Raw genomic sequence first — 24,824 nt, 5'->3', positions numbered from 1 at the left:
GCCTGTGAGGTGGGCGGATGGTGGCTCAGCCTCAGCTGGTCTGAGAGGCCTGGATCTGGGGGAGCTCTAGGAAAGGTCCCCGGGCCTTATTGTCTAGCACCTAATTCACTTCACACTTCAGGTGTGGGCAAAGTGTTGCGGCAGAGGAGGTCATAGGCTTCCCTGGGGGAATTAGGAGATGGGACCCTGAAACCAAGTGTGTTAGAAGATCATGGCACCCCCTACCTGGAGTGTCCAGGAAAAGGGGTGATGGGGGTGGAAGTAGCCATGCCTGGGGAAGGACACCAGTGTCTTATACCATTAGCAGCACTTGTGAACACTAATATAACTGCATGCAAAGTCGTGTGCCTCAATTTCCCAGGAGCTCCTAAGAGCCTTTTATCATCTTGAAAAGGCATCAAGGCTTTTGTATCAGAGTCTTGGTTTTGCATCAAAATCCAGCTCAGCTATAATTAGCTGTATGACTAGGGGCTGGCTGGCTGATTTCTCTGAGCCTCACTCTTCCTCTTGTGAAATATGGGGAAGCAGTGTCCACCTGCTGGGCTGAAGTGAGGGTTCAGTTAGAGTGCTTAGGAGCTGTGCAAACACTGGTGGATGCCAGGCTGACGTTTATGAGGTGTGTCCGGAGGCGGAGAACCTCCTGTGTGTGCAGAGACCTCTGCCCAGGTGCTGCCATATCAAGGGGCCATGAGGATCCCAGGGCCCTGAATCACTGTGCTTTGTTCTTCCACCAAAGGGGGAGGAGGCAGGGGAACACGCGCAGGAGAGCTCTGCCTGTCATTCACCAGAGAAGGGCTGCCAGAGCCGTGGCAGGGGCTCTTCAGCATGGCTGTCCCCCCAGAGACCTGTGAGACAGTCACACATTGCTTCAAAAGGCAACTTTAATTGACCAAATTTATTAACTAAAGATGAACAAAGGATCCCTGTCCTCTTGTCCTCAAGCTTGTGATAAATCTTACTTCGAAAGTGAGCTGCTCGAGAAATTCCACCAGCAAAGACTACTGGCTCCGACTTCCTGGGTGACAAAGATTGGTTGCGCTCACACTATGCACCAAGCCCCAAGCTACTGTTCCAGCCATTCTCCCAGCTTCCAAGTGCTGGTGTGTCCCTGGGCTCTCTCTGGCTCTGGTTTTTTCTCTTTTTATTTCGTAAAACCATAGATCCGCAAACACTGTCTGATGACGCCCAACGCTGATCTTCAGGCCTGTATCACCAGGCTGTGTATGCACCACAGCCCTGCATCCACCTACCCGCTCTCCATTTGGTTCTCACTGGGGTTTCACATGCACATGCCCCAGATGAAACTCTTGGTTCTTCTATCTCTTATCCTCCTCAGTTCAGTTCAGTTCAGTCGTGAACTGACCGCTCAGTCGTGTCCGACTCTTTGCGACCCCATGAACCACAGCACACCAGGCCTCCCTGTCCATCACCAACTCCCGGAGTCCACCCAAACCTATGTCCATTGAGTCGGTGATGCCATCCAGCCATCTCATCCTCTGTCGTCCCCTTCTCCTGCCCTCAATCTTTCCCAGCATCAGGGTCTCTTCAAATGAATCAGCTCTTCGCATCAGGTGGCCAAAGTATTGGAGTTTCAGCTTCAACATCAGTCCTTCCAATGAACACCCAGGATTGATCTCCTTTAGGATGGACTCATCCTCCTAGCCTTCCCCATTTTTGCTGCCTGCCTTCCATCCTATGGCTGTCAGGAGTCTCTGTTGAATCCTCTCTTTCCCTCACATTCTGTATCCTGTCAATCAATAAATCATGTTTGCTCTGCCTTCCCAAAGGATGCCCAAGATCGTTTCTCACAATCCCCCATTGATGTCTGGAAGATGGTGAGGGACAGGGTAGCCTGGCATGCTGTAGTCCCTGGGGTCGTGAAGAGTTGAACATGATTGAACAACAACAGCAATGTCATCCACCTCCAACTTCCCCATCTTCCTTCTTTACTTTGGCAGCTGCCTAACTGGTGTCCCTTTTCATTCTTGCTCCACAAAGTGCATTTCCTGAACAGGGCAACCAGAGTAATATTTAAAAACAAATAGCAGGTCATATCCGTATCCAAATGCAAATCTCCAGTGGCTGCCCACTGAACACAGAACAAATTCCGATGGCAGCCTCCCTAGCCTGGTATAAGCCAGCCCTGTAACCCCTCTCGTCTCCATTGATGGCCTCCAGCAGAGCATCCCTCTGTTCTGGTTTCAAGGACAGGGCCTGGCCTAGAGGAGTCTCTGTCAATAGTTCGCTTTATGCCCACCCGTCTTTCTGTCCCACAAGCACACAAGCCTCTTTGCACCAGCACCAGGGTCTGCTCCGTCTGCAAAGCCTCATTCCCCGGATTCACATGACTGGTTCCTTCTTGTGGTTTGCCCTTTTGGCTCAAATATCACCCCTCATAAAGGTCTTCCCAGACCCTTCAACACTCCATCTAAATTGTCATCACTCTCCCATTTTCTTCATAATGTTAACTCCCCCTGAAACACTATAGATCTCTTGACATGTTTGGTGCTTCTCTGCCCCATCTGGAAGGTAAGTGAGCTCCAGGAGGACACGGTCCGTGGCTGTCTGGTTCACTGCTGTATTCCCACCACCAAGAACACCGCCCACAGCACGTGCTTAAGAGGCATCTGACAGGTGGATCCATGAAGGGAGTCACTCCTGCTCTGACTTTCAAATGTTTACAGTCATCTGACCTCCCCTGTGACTTCATGACAAAGCTTCTCCTATTATCAATGACGAACAAAGTCACCTTTAATTCTTCAGAAATTAAATTCTTGTTTCTTGGCAACTCCTCAAGCACTCTTCACACTGATGAATGATCCTGCGGCCTTGCAAGTCCAGGGGTGGGGAGCGAGGGTGGCCGTGACTCTTTGGAGGAGAAGACTGCGTCATGAGCCCAAGCCTCACTTCAGAAGCCTCCACAGCGTGGCTTTACATATAGGAGATGAGATTGCTGAATAGTCACAAACAAAAATTAATACATTTAATCATATTCCACATCGAAGAAGTTCACATTGAAAAGGAACTCACAGCAAACCTTTCTATACAGGATAAAACTGTTATGCTGAATGATCACCCCTTAATTTACCAGTGCTGAAAATGGGCATTTGCATAGGTTATATTTTCTGAGAGCAGGTACCCTGGTGCTGAGGGTCGTGGAAATAATCTCCCTTTGAAAACACAACACGGCTGGCCAGAGACGGACACATAGATGCCTGTAGAGAAAAATGAACTAGCTGGAAATAACAGACAGGTCATTCCTCCTGACAGACGTGTCTGTCAACATGGCCCCCTTTTCCAAGAAGCAGCAGCAGTGGAAAAACCTCCTCCACTCGTTCCTAAACAGCGACATGTTGTAGAGAATGGGGTTGACGGCCGCGTTGGCAAACGTGAAGGCCATCACCCAGAAGAAGAGGGACGGCCAGATGACCAGGTTCTGCTTGAAGTTCTGGATCAGGATGAGGAGGATGGTGATGATGATGGGACTCCACATGATGAAGAAGGATATCATGAGCAGGAAGAGGGTGCGGAAGAGCCGGACGTCCTGCTGGGACACGCGCAGCTGGTGGCTCTCTGAGTAGGCCAGGCTCATCGTTAGCCTCTTCCTGGATGCCTTCGTGATCTGCAGGAACACAAAGCAGAGCCAGAGCCACGGTTTACAGCAGGACATCAGTGGGTGTCGCTCTGGGAGGACTAGTGAAGCCCCAGGAGCTGGAATCTGCCATCCTCGCTTCACTGGGACTGTTTGGCTTTGGAGCTTTGTGAGGAGAGGGCTCCCTCCTCAGAGGCCTGACTCTCCTCCCGCACTAAGGATGCGTCGGAGAAATGGGGCAGCTGGCCTCCTGAGAATAAGGCCGAAGTAAATCCATGTTGCAAATAGTGTTGATGTACTGTATGTGCCGTGCTAAGTCGCTTCAGTCATGTCTGACTCTTTGCGACCTCATGGACTGTAGCCCACCAGGCTCCTCTGTCCATGGAGATTCTCCAGGCAAGAATACTGGAGTGGGTTGCCATGCCCTTCTCCAGGGGATGTTCCAATCCAGGGATGAAACCCACGTCTTGTACATCTCCTGCTTGGCAAGCAGATTCTTCGCCACTAGCCTCACCTGGGAAAGCCAGAATGGGAGGGTCTGGAAGAGAGATGTGTGATCATTCACAGAAGCACACTACTGTGGTCTGAATGTGTTCCCACCAAGTCCATGTGTTGAAAGCTAACCCCCAAGGCTATGTTATGAGGAGCTGTTATTAGGAGCTGCCCCAATTAGGTTAAGGGAAGAAGCCCTCATCAAGGGAATGAGTGCCCTTATGAGAGACCCCAGAGTGCTCCTTCGGTCCTTCCACCCTGTGAAGACAGAGAGAAGTCAGTCTGCAACCCAGGAGAGCGCTCTCATCAGGATCCCACCACGTTGGATCCTGGTCTTGGACTTCCGGCCTCCAGAAATGGAGAAATACATTTGGTGGGGGTTGGGGGGTATTGTTTATAAGCCACCCAATCTGGTATTTTGTTAAGTCAGCCCAAACAGATGAAGATACACATCTCTCCCATTATTTCTTTTTCTGAAAGTGTTAAGTAATTGATTATATAAAATCAGTATGTGCTCAAAGGTACAAGCTGTTTGGGAACCATCTCCCAATCATGAAGGTCTGTTGGCACCACCAGCAGCTATATGGAGACTAGAGGAAGCCGCCAGCAGAGAGTGACAATCCCCCTCACACGGGCAAGCAGGCAGGTTCCTTGTCTGTGAGGGAGATGGGAGTCACTGACAGAACAGACCTTCCTTCCCCCTTCCACACACCCACCCGCCAATTCCCGTTCTGTGCTCCAGAGATGGGGAAGCTTTAAACTGCCCCTCAGATACATTGTTTGAAACAAGCAGGCATATGCAAAAAAGTGACTAGAAAGTTCTGAAATCAGATTGAGGTGTCCTTAAAGATTCCTGCTCCCAGTAAGAAAGAGGAACTGGTCAGATCACTGCTAGTGACATGTGTTGAAAAACTGAAACCATTTCCTCTTTGTACCCCCAGGTAAGAGATGACAACAGGTAGGATTCATATCTTTGTACATATCTTTGCACACTGAGATGCACACATCAGTAGAATAAATTCCCAAGAGTGGAACTGCAAGGATCTCTAATATTTTGTACTAACAAGCAGGGTCAGCTTTAGAGCAGAGGGATTGCAGGCAAGCAGGCTACTCTGGTGATATGGGTTCAGAAGGTGCTCTGGACTCTTCTGTCAGGAGCCCTTGCAGGCACTGCTCTCTGGGTCTTCTGTCCACTCTGTTCTGTTCAGTTAGAGGGTTTTGCTTCAGTGTCGGTCAGAGAGGCTGGTTACTGGTTGACAGTGGGGAGCCTTGCAAGTGGAAATGGTCCATCAACTAAGGCAAGTGGACCAGATTAAAATAAAGCCCCACATTCATCCCACTGTCCCATGTAAAACTAGTATTTTGGGAAGAGACAAATGTTTCATAACATCTCAGAAGCAGAGTACTGGCGCTGGGTGGGCCTGCTCAGACTTCACTCTAACGGTGAGGCCTTCAGCACTGCTTCGTTTAAATGTAGATTCTGTCTTTGCAAGGACCACACTCTGAGTAGCCAAGGCCTACCTAACCCTTCATTCTACAGGTGAGGCAACAGGCCCCTCGAGAGAGGATTTAGCCAAAGTACTTTGAAAACAGGAGCTGTGGAACTATTCATGTCAGGGAGCAAAAACCCTACAGAAGCCGGGTCCCTGAGAGGGAGGTGGGGCTGCCGTTTAACTGTGTCTTCCAGGCACAGGGTGGTGGGCTGGCCTCGCCTCGCCAGAGGTTCCAAAGAGCCCAGTGCTCAGGCTCAGGCTGCCCTGGGCATACTTACAGAGCACTGCCCTTCCACCTATTTCTAGTTGTCCTCTAAGTACAGCCAGAAAGCAGGAGGCCTGCCCTCCCGGATCACTTGCTCAGCTTTAGGGGTGCCAAGAGGCGGGGGCTGAGAGCAGAGGCTGGGGGTGGGAGCGGGGGGTAGGCTAGTGCACCGTCAGCCCAGTGGAGCCCTGCACCTACTAGCCTGACACGCTCTGTTCCAGTCTACGACCTCTGTCCCAGGGAAGAGATCCAACCCGGGATGTCTTACCACATCTGTGGTGCTTGCTAACTTTCCTTTGCTTAGTCTGGCCCTGTGTCCTTCTGCTTTTCCTGCAGGAGCAGTCTTCTGGCCACACAAAGAGTGCTTACATGTCTGGACATTTTAATAGCCAAAAGTCTTATCGTTAGCTCTGCCCTGGCCTTCCTAGGACCATTGCCCTAAGATTCTTGAATCTCAAGAAGTGAAACAATTAGAAAGGAATTAGATTCATTCAAATTTGGGGCCAGATTAACTCTAAGATCTGAATGGCTTAAAATATCCTCTTTAGAATGCTTCTATCTAGAATGCTTCTAAAGGACATGCTGTGCCACGCTAAGTCACTTCAGTAGTGTCTGACTCTGTGAAACTACAGCCCGCCAGTCTCCTCTGTCCCTGGGATTCTCTAGGCAAGAGTAGTGAAGTGGGTTGTGGCGCCCTCCTCAGCTAAAGGATAGCCATGTTAATTGTCTTATGGTTACATGCAATTGCTTCTGTGCAGTAGTTTTGGTCTGGGCAACAGACACTGAATGGACAGAACCTCTTCCTTCCCACCATGAATAACAGGAATTGTGATCACCAAGCTTTACGGAAGTCTCCCTGTGTGCCAGGCACGGTACTATGCATTTATTTTATAAATTATCACATTTCATCTTCACAACTGCTCTTTGGATTTGTACTATTATTATTATTATCTTCACTTCAGAGATGAGGAAACTGAACCTCAAGAAATTTGAGTAGCTTGTTGAATTTCACTCCACCAATGCTAAATGGCTAAAGCCACCATCTGGGAAAGTCCAGCTCAGTTGACCTGAAGATCAGTGATATCGTTAGTGATATCATAAATGGCTCCAACAGGGCTGCCTTCCTCCCGGCTCTTGTGCTCTGCAGTGGGGCTGTTGCTCAGGAGATGAGACCCACCATCTGAGACCCACATGCTAGAACTCATATTGGCACATCCAAGCTGGAAGGTGCTGTGTAGAATCAATATTAGAATATGTGTTCAAGTGAAAGCTGGTTAATCTGAGATCTTGGATGGTAGACCTGGAAGGGGAGCAGCTGCCCAAGGGCAGGTGGAAGGGCTGCAGGCAAAATGGTGCCACTTCTGAATAGTCTAAGTGCAGCCTGGTGGGCATCCAAGGATGATTCCAGCAGCAGCCTCGTTGCTAGTGCTGTCCACATTGCTCTGCCAAGTAGGATGGAGTCCTTGGTACAGTGTCTTTTAGATTTTTTTTTTTTTTTTTGCCAAACCACATGGGTTGCGGGATCGTAGTTCCCTGACCAGGGACTGAACCTGGGGCCTTGTTAGTGAAAGCATAGAGTAACCACTGGACCACCAGGGAATTCCCTAGAAGTTTTTTGAGTGAATGATGTAAATGAAAGTTCATATTTATTGATCACTTCTTATGTGCCAAGCCTCTGTGCATATCACTTGGCTTATCTCTTTAAATTCTCCCAATGATTCTGTGACTTATGTACTTTGATGATTCCCATTTTACAGAGGAGGAAACTGAGGCTCAAAGAGGTTAAGGAGATTGCCCAACAGTACCCAGCTAAGCAGCTGCAGAGCTGGACTTCAAACCTTGGCAGTCTGTCCATGCTTAAACTAATTCCTTCCCACCCTCTGATATCTCCAACAGTAGCAGTCCTTCTGTCTAGCCTGTAACTCCAAGCTCTAATGCCAGGAACATCCTGGTTCACCTCCTCCTGGCCTCCTGCAGTGCTTTGTTTCAGGTGCTCATGCGGCACTTGCCACATATTCTCTGGTGGATGTTGAAGCATCGCTCTTACCTCTGAGTCCCACAGGCTGCAGCTCCCTGGGGGCTGGGCAGCCCTGTGGCTTCTGTGGTCCAGGGCTCTGGCAAGGGCCTGACAATGACTATGAGCAGACAGCGAAACGGACTGACTCATGAGCCAAGTGAATATGTGGCTGGCTCTTTTTATAGCACCGACTGATGCTACCATTTCCTTCCATCCACAGCTCCCACAGCTTTGAGGGAGCGAGAAGGAAAATGGGCCCATTATAATCAAATGTGGCTCCTCCCCTGCTCCCTTCCCTACTTTAGATGACATGACTAACCAACTTTCATTCAGGGTTTAAAGTGTCTCTGGCATTGCATTAAATGCTTGAATGCTTGGTGTACTTTTAGATCAAATTAAATGCTCGATTAACTTCTGAGGATTAACTTTAATCCTTAAAACAAGCCTCTCAGGTATGTTCTTTGATTCTGGGGACAAGAAACGAGGCTCTGAAAGGTAAAGTGACTTGCTCACGGTCTCACGGTCAAGGTGGAGAAGCACACCTCAGGGGGAATGCTCTTCACTGCCCGGGACATCCTGCAGCTTCCAGAACAGAGAACAGAGCTCCCAGGAACGTGGCCCACAGCCGCCCCCGTCAGGGTCACTGGCGCTTAATACAATGCACATACGTGGGCCCCCTTCAGACACCGATTCTGTGGATCTGAGTGGCCTCAGGAATGCGCACTGTTCATTAACTCCCTAGGTGCTTCTCAATCTTTAAAATATGAGAACTACGTATCCAGGACAATTGGCTTGGGGGTTTCCCCCAGTCCTTTGAAGAGTCACTTTTAAATTGTCTGACTTGCTGCCTTTGCATTCACTGAGCATCTGAAGGCCATGACTGAGCGAAGCTTCTCCCCAACCCACGCCACCAGACCACGGCTGCAGACAGGTGAGCGTGGGGGCGGTCACTCCCAGTGACCCAGCTCCAGCCCCTTGGGTCTCCTCTGGGGGTTGCTTGGTCAATCCACACCCTCCTGATCATTAGATAACAGACTCCATCTTTCCGGAGGGCCTACCTCTTCTTCCATCACAGGCCAGCAGGCCCCGAAGCTAGGGAATGAGGGCCAAGCATGGGGAAAGGAAGGGCCATGTGCTTATTACCTAACACCTTCACCTTTAACTGAAAAGGATTTCCTTTCTCTTCTAAGCCTTGAGCTAGGTAAAGGTTTTCCAATTTCAGGCCAGACACTCACTCTGTCTTCAACATATATTTTATTAAGCCCCTACTCTGTGGGCAGCACTCTTACAGGTGCTGGATGCACAGCAAGAAGCAAGGGAGCCCTGCCCATTCTGCACTTCCACTCTAGTGTTTGGTGCAGGGAGTATAGGAGGGAAGGGAGGGGGACCAACAAACCTACAAGCTGTCCCACAAATCCTGGAGGCGTCTCATCTTTCCATGGTGATGGTTACGGGGTGACAGTATAAACCAAGCCCCACCCGTGAGCAAGGTCAGCTTGATCAAAGGCACTGGGGAGTGGCCTGGAGACTATTACCCTGGGAAACTGTTGACTGGAAGAAGAGCACGCCTGAGTCAGGAGGAAAGAGGAATCTAGGGAGGCAGAGCGTGGAAAAGGCCATTGCCCTGAGCAGTGGGAGCAGCCCCGGAAATAAAGAGCCTAGATGAAGCTCGCTCTCAACGCTCAGCCAGGGCAAGCCAGCAACCCAAGCCAGGACTTGAAAGCAGCTGTGCTCAAAGGAGAGTCCGTGGAGCACCAGCCCAGAGAGAGCTCTGTGGGGAAAAGGCGGTCTGCAGTCAGATTTGGCAGCGCTCCCTACTCTGTTCTGGAGTTGGAGATTCTCAAAGTTTGTTAGCATAACAAAGGCTCTGAAAAGGCCTGCCGCAAAGAAGCCCACTTAACCTTGATTAACCCAGCATTTTCTAAGATCATGGAACCCTTCCTAACATTTAACATCACATGGAGTTCTAGAGAACATCTTAGAACACTTCTCACTGCTTGTGAGGAACAGAAGTCAGGGTGATTTGAAACAGACACCTTGGGCTTCCCTGGTGGCTCACTGGGGAAGAACCCGCCTGCCAATGCAGGAGACACAATCCTGATCCAGGAAGATCCCACATGCTGCAGAGCAACCAAGCCCGCGTGCTGCAACTATTGAGCCTCTGCTCTAGAACCTGGGAGCCACAACTACTGAGGCCTAGAACTCACAGCAAGAGAAGCCACCATGAGAAGCCTGTGTACTGCAACTAAAGAATAGCCCCGCTGTCTGAAACTTGAGAAAAGCCCACAGCAATGAAGACCAGCACAATCAAATTAATTAATTAAAAAAAAAAAAGAACAACACCTCTCAGGTCTCGAGACGGTGCTTGAGTTAGAGTTAAGAGTTAGAAGAAGTGACAGGTGTGAAGTGGGGCTGCTGGGAAAGTTACCTGTCCTGTGGTTCCAAATGATATGCTAATTGTGTCTCTATAAATATAGCTAATTAACATTGATATTCAGTTGATTTTCCAGAGTTATACTCTTGACAGAAAAAGCTCAGCAGAAAGGCTGATTCAGTCTCTCAGTTCTGAATATCTTCAGAGGGAGAGAGAGATGCAAGCTAGGAGGCTCTGCCTGGGTTCTCCACCTGGAAGCTCACCTGCTTCCAAGCTACCCACTGGTGCAAAATGAGGACAAATGTCACAGTCCTCTTGGGAAAGGGGCAATAGTTTTACCAGTGGTGAGGTGAAGTCACTCAGTCAATTTTCGGAAAGTCTTATATTTGCATGAATGTTGTGATTTTCAAAACCACATTTTACCTCTTCTGTATTAAAGTCTAGCAGTCATAATAGCTGCACTCTCATTTTATTGTGTTAAACAATGCACTGGGACCCATTTGGCTCCAGAGAAAACTGAGGCCCACATACATCAAGTGACTTTTTTAAGGTCACGCAGTAATAAAGCTTGGACTAGAATCGGTATCTTATGACTCTTTGTCCTGTGGTTTTCCCACTGCCCCAAAGAAGATGCTGTTGGCCCTTTCAGGGTGATCCAAGTTTGTTTCCTACTCATTCAGTAAGGGTTTATTGATCCCCTACAATGAATAATCCAGGCTCTGGTTTTTTTTTTTTTTTTTTTTCAGGCTCTGTTTTAAGAACAGGACTATGGCAGTAGATAAAATGAAGTCTCTGCCTTTGGAGAGCTTGCATTCTAGGGGCCAAGACAGATGATAAACAAGTAAAAATGCACATATGGAATATGACATGGTTGGAAGTAGTTTGAAAAGAAATCAGGGTGAGGACTAGAGAATGAGGGGGACTCTCTGGAGAAGAGTCTCTTGAGCAGAGACCGAAATGAGGTGGGAACGTGGCCCACACAGAAGCCTGGGGTAGAGATCCAGGAGCGGAAACGGCAGGTGCAAAGGCCCTGAGGCAGAGTGTATTGGCATATGTGAGGAACAGCCCCAAGGACACAAGGGAGATGGCAGGGAGAAGACAGGTGAGAGGGGCAAGCAAGGGCCAGATCACACGGGGCCTTGAGCAGAGAGTTTTAGCTTTTCCTGAGTGTGTGAGGGAAGTGATGGGATCTAAATCACATCTTTGACTCATTGCTCGGAACACCGTTTCATAACTGTGAGTCACAGCGGACAATCTGATTCATCCAGGAGCCGTCCTGGGCTCTGTGATGGGAAGAACGGAAGGCTGGCCATGGGTTTCTATGCGCAGTGTCTGGAACAGCAGTTACATGTGGACGGATAAGAGGACCCCTCCTCCAACTCCTCAGGGCTCAGGGATATTTCCAGGTGAGCCCTGGCATGAGGAGAAGATGGAGGGGGTGGGAAACCTTTCCAGAGAAGAAGTCATCCTTCTTCAGAAGGCAGCTGAGTAGTGTGAGGCACAAGTGAATAGAGCCAGATCGGAGCCCTCTCAGCCTCTTCGGGGCTCAGGGGTGGGACCGCCCAAGCAGGAGACATGGATGTCCCTGCCAGTGTCTGCCCAGCCCTCCCCCAGCCAACCAACCAGCCCTGCCCCCCGACCAGGTCCTAGATCCTGCCTTGCCCCAAATCTGGGCCCTCCTGTTCCTTCTCTCAAAAATCTCCGCGGTACCTCCTCCCATCATGCTGTGAGAGGATGAGAGAAGCGGCCTGGCCTGACAATTAACAGCAGCAGTGATTTCTTCATCCCCTGCTACAGGCAGGTGTGACACTCACCACAGTCGCACCATGAGTAACTCCTAGTCTCTCACAAAAATCTTAAACTATTGGACTTTTGATCATTATTATGCTGATGAGGGAACTGAGGTCCAGAGAAGGTAAATAACTTGCTGAGGCCACACAGCAAGTAAGGGGCAGATTCAGGACTGGTTATTAAAACAACAGGTCTCCTTCTTTTACGTCCTTTTGTCTTTTACAGCCCTTTGCTCTTCTCCTTTTTCCCTCTTTTTTCTCTTTTAACAATTTGCAAAGTGTTTTCACACAAAGCCTCACCATGGGTTTCACTGCATTGAATAGCAGGGAAAATTGTGTCTCCCCCTTCCTTTTCTTGTGTTAAAGCTCCTTCTAGATTGTGACCTGCTCTTGATAAATCTCCACCCCCACACCAACACTTCACACAGCAGATCCTTGACAAACGTCTGAAGAATTAAAGTGTTGGAACTCTGGAACCAGACTCCCATGATATGGCTGCTTATGAGCTGTGTGAGCTTTCATATATTACTTAACTTCTCTATGCCTACGTTTCCTCATCAGTAATTCTGGTTAGGAGTAGATGAATTCCTGACACATGTAAACACCACTTGTTAAAAAAAAATTTTTTTTTTAAATAAATTCATTCTACAGGGCTTCCCTGGTGGTCTAGTGGTTAAGAGTCTGCCTGCCAATGCAGGGGACACGAGTTCGATCCCTGGTCCCAGGAGATCCAACGTGCCGTGGAGCAACTAAGCCCAAGCACCACAACTATGGAGCCCACACACCTAGAGCCCATGCTTTGTAACAAGAGAAGCCGCCTCCGTGGGAAGCCCACATGCCACAAGGAACGGTAGCCCCGCTCACCATAACTAGAGAAAGCTGGAGCGCAGCAACAAAGACCCAGTACAGCCAAAAATAAGTAAATAAAGCCTAAAAAAACCTTCAATCTACATTTCTCTTTTTTCCCTCGCTTTTTTCTTTTAACATAATGATAATAACTAAAGCTTACAGAGCATTTATACATGCCAGACTCCCACTGTAAGCACCTTGTAGACCTCAGTGCCAGGCTTGAATCTGCCTCACATCCTTGAACAAGCCTCAGGTGGGGCGTCACTTAAATGGGTCACAAGTCAACTGGTGGGGAAGAGCCTCAGGATGAACATGGTGGTCATCTCTCATAGAATCCAAGGACTACAAGACTCAGATGGAAGATGGCTCAGTTTGGGGTTCTAAACCTCTAAGCAGGTCACAGATCTTTAGCTACAAAGAAAGGGCCGTAAAAGTGGCCAGACAGCAAGCAGGACCTAAGGGCCCCACTTCAGTATGCTCGTTTACCATATGACCCACTATATGCTATAAAACCAAGATTCAACAACTGTAAACATTGGAGAGGACTCAGAGGTTTTGTATTAAACCTTCTAAAGTGAGCGTGAACACAGGCAGACCGCCACCTTTGCCTGGGCCAGCATCTCATATGCAAATATGCTGCCTCAAGGGGTAAGAAAGCAGCAGGCTGGCAGGTCTTTTTTATGTCCCTGTACATAGTCACACTTGAAGGAGGAAATCATTTCCTGTTTCAGTGCCCTGATGAAAGGCACAAGCCCTGGGTGTGGAGGCTAGCAATGGACGGAGACAGGAGGGCTTCTGGTGAGGTTCAGCTTCTGGGAGCTGCTTCTAGGAGTGTGGTCACTTTGTGAGCTGTGTGTTTATGCTTTCTGTATTTATATTGTACTTCAATAAAAGTTTGAAAAAGTGTACATTCTTTATTGCCACATTGCTGTTTGTGACAGTGAAACAATGGACACAACCCAACCCAAAAGCTCATAAAATAAATTATGTCACATCTGTATGGTGGAGGACCATGAAGTCATTGCAAATAATCAGGCAGAGATACGGGAACTGATACAGAAAGATGTCATGATAGAGTCCTAATCAAAAAAAGGGAGTTACAAAATAGAAAGCATTATCTCAAATCTGAAAATAAAATGGTTGAACCATGGGAATAGTTGATACTTAATAGTTGACCATTTTATATGGTTCTATATATATATATATACACATATATGTGTGTGTTTATATGTACACACATGTACATATACATATTCACATTGCATATAAGTATGTATATATATAAATGTATAAAATATAACCTGAAAAAAATATTATTTAAACTGCCAACAAAGGGGGTAGACAAGATTGTATTTAGTATCTGTGTTACATATTTCTATGTCTTTAATTTTTTATAATCAATTATATTACCTTAGTGATCAGCAAAAACAATAATTATAACAATCACAAAGATAAAACTTTTTAAAAATACCAAACTTTTGTCCCTTAGAGGGATGGATCTGGGGAGTGAGCCAGGATTGGGCTGATGTGAATTCTAAGGTAACTTCTGACCCAGAAATGCTAAGATTCCATCTGAACCCGAATGAAGTTCAGCCACTGGGCTTGAAGCAAACGTACCTGTAAAATTTTGGAGTAACTGATCACAATAAGCAGTCCTGGTACCAAGAAGTTGAAAATAGCAAATGATACATCCCAGGTGATTTCTCCGCCAATACTGGGCCAAACCAGCGTGCAAATCAGAATTTCCTACATACAAAAAGGAAGAGAAGGTCATTTAACGTGGGATTCTTATTTGGCCTTTAGCTCAAGCCCAGTTGAGGTTATCTGGCACTCTTATGCTGTTGTGTTTTGATGTCACACAACTGGTATGACAAGAAACCCTAGAATCCCTTCTACTGCCCACACAACCCCACTTACAAGCCATTTGCCTCAAACCCTCAGAATCACCGTGATTATTATTCCCATTCTCCAGTGGAGGCACATGGGCCTCAGTGTCCAAAGGCTGGGGAGACCTAGGCGTGATTTTGGATCATGGCTCCGTCACACGGATCATGTCCAAAGGCATGGTCCCGGATTCAGTAGACTTCCTTGGACTGAGCTGCAAAGAGCCATGGAGGCTTCTCTTCCAAATCCTTCATTTTACAGGAGAAAAATCTGACCCCTGAAAGTTTACATAGATTGGAAGAGATGTACTACACGCAAACATATAAAACCAGGAGCGAGGTTTCAGTATAGTCACACTGCTGAAGGCAACACAGTCTCCATTAGGGCATTAAGTGTTCATTTGGGGGATGTTCAAATGTCTGAACTATGTCAAGCTGCATCAAGGCAGCCATGATTTACCCCAGAGCAGTGCGGGAGCCCAGACTGGGGAACTCTGTCCTCGTGTTCCTCTCCTGCAGGGAAGTACCCAACAGGCTTGGAGCAAAGGTGCAGCTGCAGACATCAGTTAATGACATAAAACCACTGAGAAGGGACGGAAGAGTGTGTAGGTTTGTGACCTCGCTGCTATTGCTATTACTATGTTGTATTGAATTCAATTGTTTGACACTAATTACAAACCCCAAAACCTGTTGGGAACTCACTGGATAGTTACTAAGAGCTGCTACAATAATTTCTTCCAACGAATAAATAGGTTAAGGAAAAGAGTTCTATCTATCTATCTATCCTCCCAAACACAAATCTCCACCATCTGCTTGACTATAGGACAAAACTATTTAGAAAACAAGAGCCCTACACACTTTCAAACATATAGAATAGATTTTGAAGAACATATTCTCTGTAAAAAGACCACATTATTGATTTTTGGTGGACAGGGCACCTTAACCACTGTCCAAAAGCAGCAGCATCAACCACAGCATCATTTATTCATTTGACCAATATTTATTGAATGCTTTTCTAAGAAAAGGGTTTCCCTGGTGGCTCAGTGGTAAAGAAGCTGCCTGCAATGCAGGAGACACTGGTCCTTGAGTCAGGAAGATCCTCTGAAGAAGGAAATGGCAGCCCACTCCAGTGTTCTTGCCTGGGAAATCCCATAGACAGAGGAGCCTGGAGAGCTACAGTCCATGGGATCACAAAGAGTTAGACATGACTTAGTGATTAAACAACAACAAAGGAGACTAAGCAAAGGCACAGAATTTTTATCATTTTCTAACATGTAAACATGTATCAAGGAGAAGGCAATGGCATCCCACTCCAGTACTCTTGCCTGGAAAATCCCATGGACAGAGGAGCCTGGTGGGCTGTAGTCCATGGGGTCCCTAAGAGTCGAACACGACTAAGTGACTTCACTTTCACTTTTTACTTTCATGCATTGGAAAAGGAAATGGCAACCCACTCCAGTGTTCTTGCTTGGAGAATCCCAGAGACAGGGGATCCTGGGGGGCTGCCGTCTATGGGGTCGCATAGAGTCGGACACTGAAGTGACTTACCAGCAGCAGCAGCAGCAACGTGTACCAAAATACAATCAAATAATCACCCCTTTTCCTGTTTGGTATTAACAAACAATAGTAACATCTGAAATTCACTGAGTATTTATTCTTGGCCAGGAAACACTTTACACGCATTATCTTATTGAATGTTCAATACAGCCTCTTTTGAAGTGCATAGTTATTTTCCCCAAATACACTGAGAAGGGAACTAAGGCTTAGAAACATTCTCCTAAAATATTAGTCTAAAACACTAACGATATAGTCCTTTTTAATCATCCTGGGATCTACCAAGAAAACCCTAAGGCAAGTCAGACAGGGAAGAATGATTTAGTTATATTTATGCCTTAAGGTGGCCTTCCCTGGTGGCTCAGATGGTATAGAATCTGCCTGCCATGCAGGAGACTTGGGTTTGATACCTGGGTCGGGAAGATCCCCTGGAGAAGGAAATGGCAACTCACTCTAATATTCTTCCCTGGGAAATCCCATGGACAGAGGAGCCTGGAGGGCTATAGTCCATGGGATCGCAAAGGGCTGGACACGACTGAGTGACTAACACTTCGTATCTTGAGATGGGGGGTGCAGTTGGGGTGAGAATGTTGCTTCCTTTTCCTATTTGATTCAGATGGCTTGCAAATGCACTGAATATTCTAGAAACTTGTTATTCTATCCTCACCCCACTGTGCACACCTGATGGAAGGAAGTTTATTAGAGCTGTCTACGTTTTGGTAGTTGGAAAGAAATCTGTATCTCTCACGGATCTTCTGAATGTTGGCAGTGCAGTGACCATGGTTCTTTGGGAAATCCACGTAGCCTTTGCTTGTACTCAGACCTCCACCCACCAGGGACCCCTCCCTCTGGGTGCATTGGTTTGCAACACATATCAGCAGATATGTTGGCGCGGCAATCAGGAGAAACAGATTCCAACCCTGAGTGGGACTTAGTCTCTAATTCTTACACAGAGAAACAGATGACCCCCAGAACCATTTCTTAAAACCCTCAAGAGACCCCAAACTCTTTCCAAAAACCCTCTCCAGAATGTCTGCCCTGCTTTCTCCAGGCTTAAAAAGATTTTGTAGAAGAATATGTAATGATAGAACAAGGTGTTCCCTCTAAATTTTGGGGAAAATATAGATCTTTAAATAATATGCCTGTATCAGCCTCATGTTGTTGAGGAAAATGTATAGGTGTGAATGTACAGGTATCTACCCACACACCCACACAAAGAAGCAGAGAGAAGACTAGAAATCCAATTAAAAATTAAAAAGACCAAAAAAACCCAAGCACACAGACATTTGATGCAGGAATGGTATATGTCAAGTATGTAAACCCCCATGATTCAAAATATTGAGAAATTTTCCTACAGATTCTCTTGCACAAATGAGTACCAGGTAAATTTTAATATTTTGCTAATAATGATGCTCAGTGATTGGAAGGTGAAAGATCTTAAGAAACGCCCAGAAAAGACAGATAAGAGCTTCCCATCACTGAGTGACTCAGTGGGCATTTGTAGCACAATGATGCTTCTGTCATTTTCTTGTGCTCATTAAAAAAGGCATGTGGGGAAAAAAAAAAAGACTGGAAAGATACACTCCAGAAAATTAACAGTGTCTATTTCTAGGTGGGACTCAAGTTATATTTACTCTTTTGACTTATGTGAATTTTCTAAATTTTCAGAGGGAAAAAATGGCAGTAAAAGTTTATTTTTAAGAGAAATAATGAGACCATATGAAACACAAATTACCACGATAGTTGAGAAACCTTCACAGCTATTTTTTCCAACAAACACAACGAACCCAGGAAGACTCAAATTCCGTGACACTGATGAAGATGCTCTTTGACTTTTTGATTTGTGGCTCTCACTCCAGATAGGAGTGTGTAAGGAAGTAAGATAAGAACTCTGCCAGGCACCCTCATCCATGAACTAAGAGACAGTGAGGGTGGCTTGCATGAAGTTAATGACTAATCACATGTACTCTAGAAAGCTTTATATGGTATCATTGGTTAAATGCAGTATTTATCATCATTTCAAAAAAAAAGAACAGGCACCAGGCCCACAGTCCAAGACCTAACATGGTGTTATAAGTTTTTGTTTCTGTGGGAAAGTCCATTAGACATAAGTCATTTTGCTTCTAGGTATTCTCATAGGCTGTGACTTGTAGAAGGAGTTTGGTAGTCAGACAAATCTGGAAGGTTGGGGCGTGAGTATCAGAATATTCTCTGTAATTTTTCTGCACATTTAAAATGTTTTCTGATTTTAAGAAGGAAATTTGAAAACCAAAAGCACTGGGTCTACTTCCCTACTGAGCCACACAAGCAGAGTTGGCTCAGCTGGTGACAGTGTCCTGGAATCTATTAGTCCAACCACTCGCTGACTCAAGCCACCGTGGCTGAGCCACTGAGAGGCCACAGAGGGAATGGGCCAGGAGGCTGCGGTGCAGCCAGGGAGGGAGAAGAGCACTAGGAAACTTCAGTACAGAACAGTGAACTAGAAGTACCCAGAGAGCTACCGGTGACGGGATTGTGGACTGACCGAGAAAGCGGCTTCCAGGAGGGGTAGTGTCAACTGTGCGGGTGAGGACGGGGCTTTGGCCAAGAGAACAAGCAGGCTGGAGCTCCATGTCCCACTCAGAAAGGATGTAGGTGGGAGGCCAGGTGCAATAGTGTGAAATGTGCTTGGGGGTGACCTGGATTCCCATCCCAATCTCCACCTCCCCCTGGCAGTCTCATCCACTTCCGCAGTGGCTTTTTGCAGATGCTGCCGTCTACTCTTTCCAGCACGTCTTCTGCTGAACCCCAGACTGGCCTCCCCACCCCAAGAGCATCTCTGTAGGATGCTTCACAGGCACACCTAGCCTCCAGTGTCACACCCCAACGATTCCACCTCCTGCCTCATAGTATCCAGGCACAGAGCCTCCAATTTCCAAGCTGTCAGATACCTGAGAGCTGCCCTTCGACCACCTTCTCTCTCCACTCAGACGGAACTCCTAGGTTCTGCCTTAACAGCTGTCCAACTCACCACAAGCCCTTTCTCATTGCCCCCCAAGACCCAGTCATCTCTCACCTTTTAAGCCCCAGTGCCCTAAAGGGTATGTACCTGGCCCTTCTCTGGTTGGCCTCCACCAACCCTTCCAAATACATCTCATGCAAACATGTGGGCTGTTTCTTCTGCCTGTAACGTCCCTCCAGTCCCCCATGTCACTCATGGCTTTCCAGGAAGACTCCCCTGAGAGTGGGGGACATCTGTCTACAAGCACTGCTCAAGAGCTGCCCCCTCCCCCCACCAGTTGACTCATCTGCAAAGGCCACCTGATTTCAGCTGTTTCTTGTCAGCTTCTCTAATGACTCTTCCTGGAACACCCTTGGGGATCCCTTTGTAAATAATTCTCCCTGCCCCACCTCTTCAAACAAGATGGAAGACCTCAAGGTTGTTTTAAGAAATGAGGCATCCTAGTTATATATCTCCGCTCCTCTCAGCTTCCCAGCTGAGAAGAAAGAACATACCCATGCAAGAAATGGACTTACTTTCCTGTACCTTAAAAGTATCCTTTAATATTAGCAAACGTAAGCAAACTTGTCTCCTCAGTCAGTCCACACGCAGTAGAGACACAATGGCATTACTGGCCTGAAATGAAACCGGGACAGGGCAGAGAGCAGTGTGACCAAGCGCTCCTCCGGAAGTGTGAACTCATGGGAGAGGATCCTGGAGGGACAGACAGACCCTGGCTAGCTTCCAGTTCCATCCCTTGTTCATCCTGTGACTTTAGGCATCTTCTCCTTCCGAAAATAAACATGAGAACACCAACTCGTGAGGTTACTGTGGGGTTACCGAATTGTGCCAGGGTCTGAGACCAGAAGCTGGGTGACCTACATGCACCTCCTTGGAAAGAAGGACAGTGTCTTGATCATGTGACTCATGGTGGGGGCAGGAGGGAGGGGTGCTCAGTAAATGTTTGCAGAATAAATGGGCAGCACACTCTGACCAGGGTGGACAGTCCTCCCTACCTGCCAATGAGGGTCACGCCCCACTGGGACCATAACACACAGAGACAGGAATCCTATTGGAACAGGCTGGGATGACCTGGCTGAGATGGCTAAGTTGCTAGGATGTGTCCACTCTCCGAAAATGGCAGTGTTTTGTTTGTTTGTTTTTAATGTCAGTCTTTTATTTTATAGCAGTCAGAAGAATTATACTGTTTGGAAAATGTTTAAAATATTTATAACCAAAGATAAGGAGACTAATAATAGCTGGCAACTCTTGAGTGCTTAACTCTGTGTGTGCCAGGTGTTAGTTCATTTGCTAAACATAGTCACCACGATGTTAATAAGGGTAATATTGCTACTGTGCCCATTTTGCAAATGAGGAAAGTGAGGTATAAGAGAGATGAGACCACTTGCCTGTCTCACAGCTCCTAAATGGCAAGGATGGGATTCAAACTCAGATCATCTGACTCCAAAATCTGCATTCCTAATACCAAATTATCTAGCATTTTCTAGAATGTCTACCATTTCATCTAAGTTTGCGAGAGTCTAATCACCTTGACTGCTGGGCACCCACTGCCCAAATGGACAAAGATAATCACGTTCCTGGGGACTGGGTTTGACCAGGGGTGGAGCTCAGATAAGCAGAAAACTCTGAGAGACACTGTCTCCCTGGCCTGTTCTTCTGGAGGGGAGGGAGCCAGTCTGCGCCTGGGTTTAGTTAGTTCTCTGAGCTGGTGGTTTGGGTAGGAAAATGTCCCCCATCCAAAACCTCCATATTTAGTGTCCAAGTGGGAGGGGGCAGGCAGAGCCAGGAAGTTGGGAGTAGAGGATTGAAAAAACAAGTCTTTGCTAATTTTAAATTTGAGTCTCAGTTCAGTCTAGACTAGATCCTTCTCTGTCTCTTTTTTTTTAATGTCCCCTCCCTCCCCTTCCCACCCCAATTCTCATTCTTCTCAACTTATTCCTTTAACTGCAGAGCCTCAGTCGACCCACCTATAAAATAAGACGTTTTCTACATGTTCAGGTCATAGCCCTTGAGGAACCAGGAGTTCTCTGTTTGTTGGGAGGTGTGAGTATGTGTGTGTTGGGAGCGTGGAGCAGGTAGGGAAAACAGCAGAGGATGGAGGGCTGGAAAGGACTGTCCCGGGTTTTCATCACAAGTTCCACCTTGGGGAACACCGCTCCCGCAGCCAGCTCACCCACCCCTAATCTTCTGGCCCACTCTCTCCCTCTCCAAAGGCTCTTAAGACCAGAGTGGTGTTTCTGCATTAAAATAATAAGAGGGGTCTGTGTGCCCAGCCCCAAAGGGGACTGAAGGAAGGTCACCCCAACGCGAATCTCCACAGAGGGGGAGGCATCTTACGGTAAAACTCCCGCCATCCCAGGAGGGCTGTGGAGGGTCCAGCCTCCACAGGTGCCATACCTGGGTAAATCCAGAGTGGCAAGGCGCGGAAGGTCCTGCCTCTGTGCGAAGGCCTTCTGACTCAAACAGCCCCTGTGTCCACGTCAGCAAGCAGGTTTAGTCTGGGCTGTTGGCTGGGAGGTGACTAGAGCCTCGTTTTTTAGTGTCATTCGCCGGTTAAGTAGGAGTGTACCTGAAATAGTACTCGCCCTCCACCCCCGCCCCCAGGCCCCTTCCGGTGGGGCTCGCAGACCTCTGGCCCTGGCCTTCCCGGAGAGGCGCACAGAACGTAACACCGGGATAACAGCCAGAATCGCGGGCCTCTGTCCAGGTCTGGTGTCCCGGCTGAATCTCCGCGCGCGCAAGCCCTGCCTGCAGTCGCGCCGCAGCACAGCAAGGAGAACAGACCCGCGTCCGCAATTCCGGACCGTGGGACTGGAGCAGACTCGAGCCAATGTCGTGAACAAAGCAAAAGCTTTCTTCTATCCCACAAAGATCCTAATGGCATCTCTGGGTGTGCCACCCGAGTAAAGCTCAGGGGCTCAACCTCGAGAATCTTCGGAATATTTCGGGCGCCCAGGATACTCTGAAGTCACTCTTCATCCAAAGCTCCCAGGGTAAGATCCCGCGGTCTAGTTTAATCCCTTCCGTTTTGCAGTTAGAAAAACTGAGGTTCCAGAGAGGAAGTGACAACCCCTGTAGAGGCAGCACTAGGTCTGGGGTCTCTGGTCTCCAAGGCCCTTTCTCTACAGCCTATCCACACACACATGCCCGCGATTCTCAAAGCAAGACCCTCATTCACCTCGCACCGAATCTGCTGAGCACGATCTCAGCTCCTCCTACACTAAGCGTGAAAGCACTCACTTCTCTGCGTACCTTGGCTTCCTCATCTGTAAATACGTGTGATAATAAGTACTGCGAGAAAGCAGAATGTACTATAATGTGATCAGTCATTCCAGGTCTGCCAAGTTCCGTCTGTCTAACCGTTAAGCCCCCGTTACTCCATTAACCTCGCAATAGTCCACCTTACAAGCATTTTGGGGACTCCACTCACCACGTTTTGGAGGGCGTTTAATGTAATCTACACCGTAGGGTCATAGTGAAATTTAACAGGTAAAACTTAACAGTACCGAGCACGGTGACACGACTGTTAAAAATGCAACAAATGGCCTATTCTTGTTGTGTTGTTTTTGTTAACGATCATCCCAGGTCACCGTCTCCGTCACATTCCGCCTGCCAGCCCTTCCCGGACACCTGCCCGGCGCGCACGGCGCGGCGCTCACCTGGTCAGCGCCGGGTAGCCGCTGCGGGAGGACGCGGAAGAAGATGCAGAGGGGCAGCGCGGTCATCGTCGAGTAGCCCCAGATCAACGCGAGCAGCGCGGCCCGCGCCCGCCGCCCGGGGCCGCGAGCGCCGCGCTGCACGCGCACGATGCACACCACGCGCTCCAAGCTGACGGCCGCCAGCGTGAAGATGGTGACGCTGCCGCTCAGGGTCATCATGTAAAAGAGCAGGTGGCAGGCAACCGGGCCCAGGAGCCAGGCCTCCGTCCAGCGCACAACCAGCACGAGCGGGATGGAGCTGGTGAAGAGCAGGTCCGCGCAGAAAAGATTGAGCACCAGGCTGGCGGTGGTGCCGCGGCGCCGTCGGCGCGCTACCAGCACCAAAGCGCACACGTTGCCCAGCAGCGACACCACAAAAATGAGTGCCAGCACCACGGTCTCCACGGCGTTCAGCACTAGCCGGTGGTCGCCCTTGACATCGGAGAAGAACGGGAAACGGGTGCGGTTGGCCCGCTCCAGGCTGCGCACGGGCGCAGTGCCCGCCGCCTGCGCGCACTCAGGGGACATGCCGGGCACCCCGCGGCCCGCAGCCTTCTGCGAGCGGGCTCATCTGGGAGGTGACTGAATGCCAAGGCGGGGAAAGAGGGAGGGAGAGGGTTGCGACATCTCCCCTCTGGCCCCCTCCCGCCTGAGCAGCGCCGGAGCTGGGCGTTGCAAGCTAAGCCTGGGGCGCGCGGGAACGAGGAAGTGCCAGCGACGCCGGCTGGAAATACCAGGCTGTGAGGGAGGCGGCGGTCTAGGTAGAGGACGCCCTCGGCCGAAGTAGGAGCACCTGAACCCCCAGAAGCCCCGCAAAGCCTCCCCAGCCCCTTTCATCCGCCAGGGGCATCCGGAGGACAACCTTAATCCACTGATATAGTTAAAATTGATTTAGGAGTGCTTGAGCTGGACTGGAGATCATTCTGTCCTGTGCTTTTCAGGCTTCACCAGAGAAGTCTCAGGGGTCTGGGAATAAATCCCAAAGCAGCTTGTAATGGGTCCAGATCTTTTTGTGGGGGTGGGGAGGAGTCATTTATCATTGCTAAGTAACATGTGACTGGGTAGATTAGTTCATCTCTCTGCCCTAGTTTTTAAAAATCTATAAATGGAGATAATAATATCCCATTGGGTAGTTGTGAGTATCATAGAAAGAGATTTATACTTGGCACACAGTAATTGCTCCTGAAATGTTCAGTTCAGTTCAGTTCAGTTCAGTCGCTCAGTCGTATGGGACTCTTTGTGACCCCATGAATCGCAGCACGCCAGGCCTTCCTGTCCATCACCAACTCCCGGAGTTCACCCGAACTCTTGTCCATCGAGTCGGTGATGCCATCCAGCCATCTCATCCTCTGTCATCTCCTTCTCCTCCTGCCCCCAATCCCTCCCAGCATCAGAGTCTTTTCCAGTGAGTCAACTCTTCACATGAGGTGGCCAAAGTATTGGAGTTTCAGCTTTAGCATCATTCCTTCCAAAGAACACCCAGGACAGATCTCCTTTAGAATGGACTGGTTGGATCTCCTTGCAGTCCAAGGGACTCTCAAGAGTCCTCCAACACCACAGTTCAAAAGCATCAATTCTTCAGCTCTCAGCCTTCTTCACAGTCCAACTCTCACATCCATACATGACCACTGGAAAAACCATAGCCTTGACTAGATGGACCTTTGTTGGCAAAGTAATGTCTCTGCTTTTGAATATGCTATCTAGGTTGGTCATAACTTTCCTTCCAAGGTAAGCATCTTTTAGTTGCCATAATTAAAATCCAGGTAAATTCTGCATTCTGAACAAAGATATAAAATACTTTCATGTAAAAAGAATG

The 24,824-nt window shown here is 48.2% G+C and overlaps 1 protein-coding gene across 1 annotated transcript; it reads right to left on the bottom strand.

Moving 5' to 3' along the window:
• Window positions 1-875: 875 nt before the first annotated feature.
• On the bottom strand, window positions 876-23,536 carry FFAR4 (free fatty acid receptor 4). Its single transcript, XM_040254541.1, has 3 exons — window positions 22,970-23,536; window positions 14,490-14,618; window positions 876-3,622 (listed from the first exon to the last, which is right to left on the bottom strand). The coding sequence occupies exons 1-3, from the start codon at window positions 23,534-23,536 to the stop codon at window positions 3,233-3,235; spliced, it is 1,086 nt and encodes a 361-aa protein (XP_040110475.1). The 3' UTR covers window positions 876-3,232.
• Window positions 23,537-24,824: the final 1,288 nt, after the last annotated feature.

The sequence above is a fragment of the Oryx dammah genome, unplaced genomic scaffold (genome assembly GCF_014754425.2).
Source record: "Oryx dammah isolate SB20612 unplaced genomic scaffold, SCBI_Odam_1.1 HiC_scaffold_14, whole genome shotgun sequence".
NCBI lineage: Eukaryota > Metazoa > Chordata > Mammalia > Artiodactyla > Bovidae > Oryx > Oryx dammah.
Note: the sequence above shows the minus strand (reverse complement) of the source record. Positions and strands in the feature narration are given on the sequence as shown.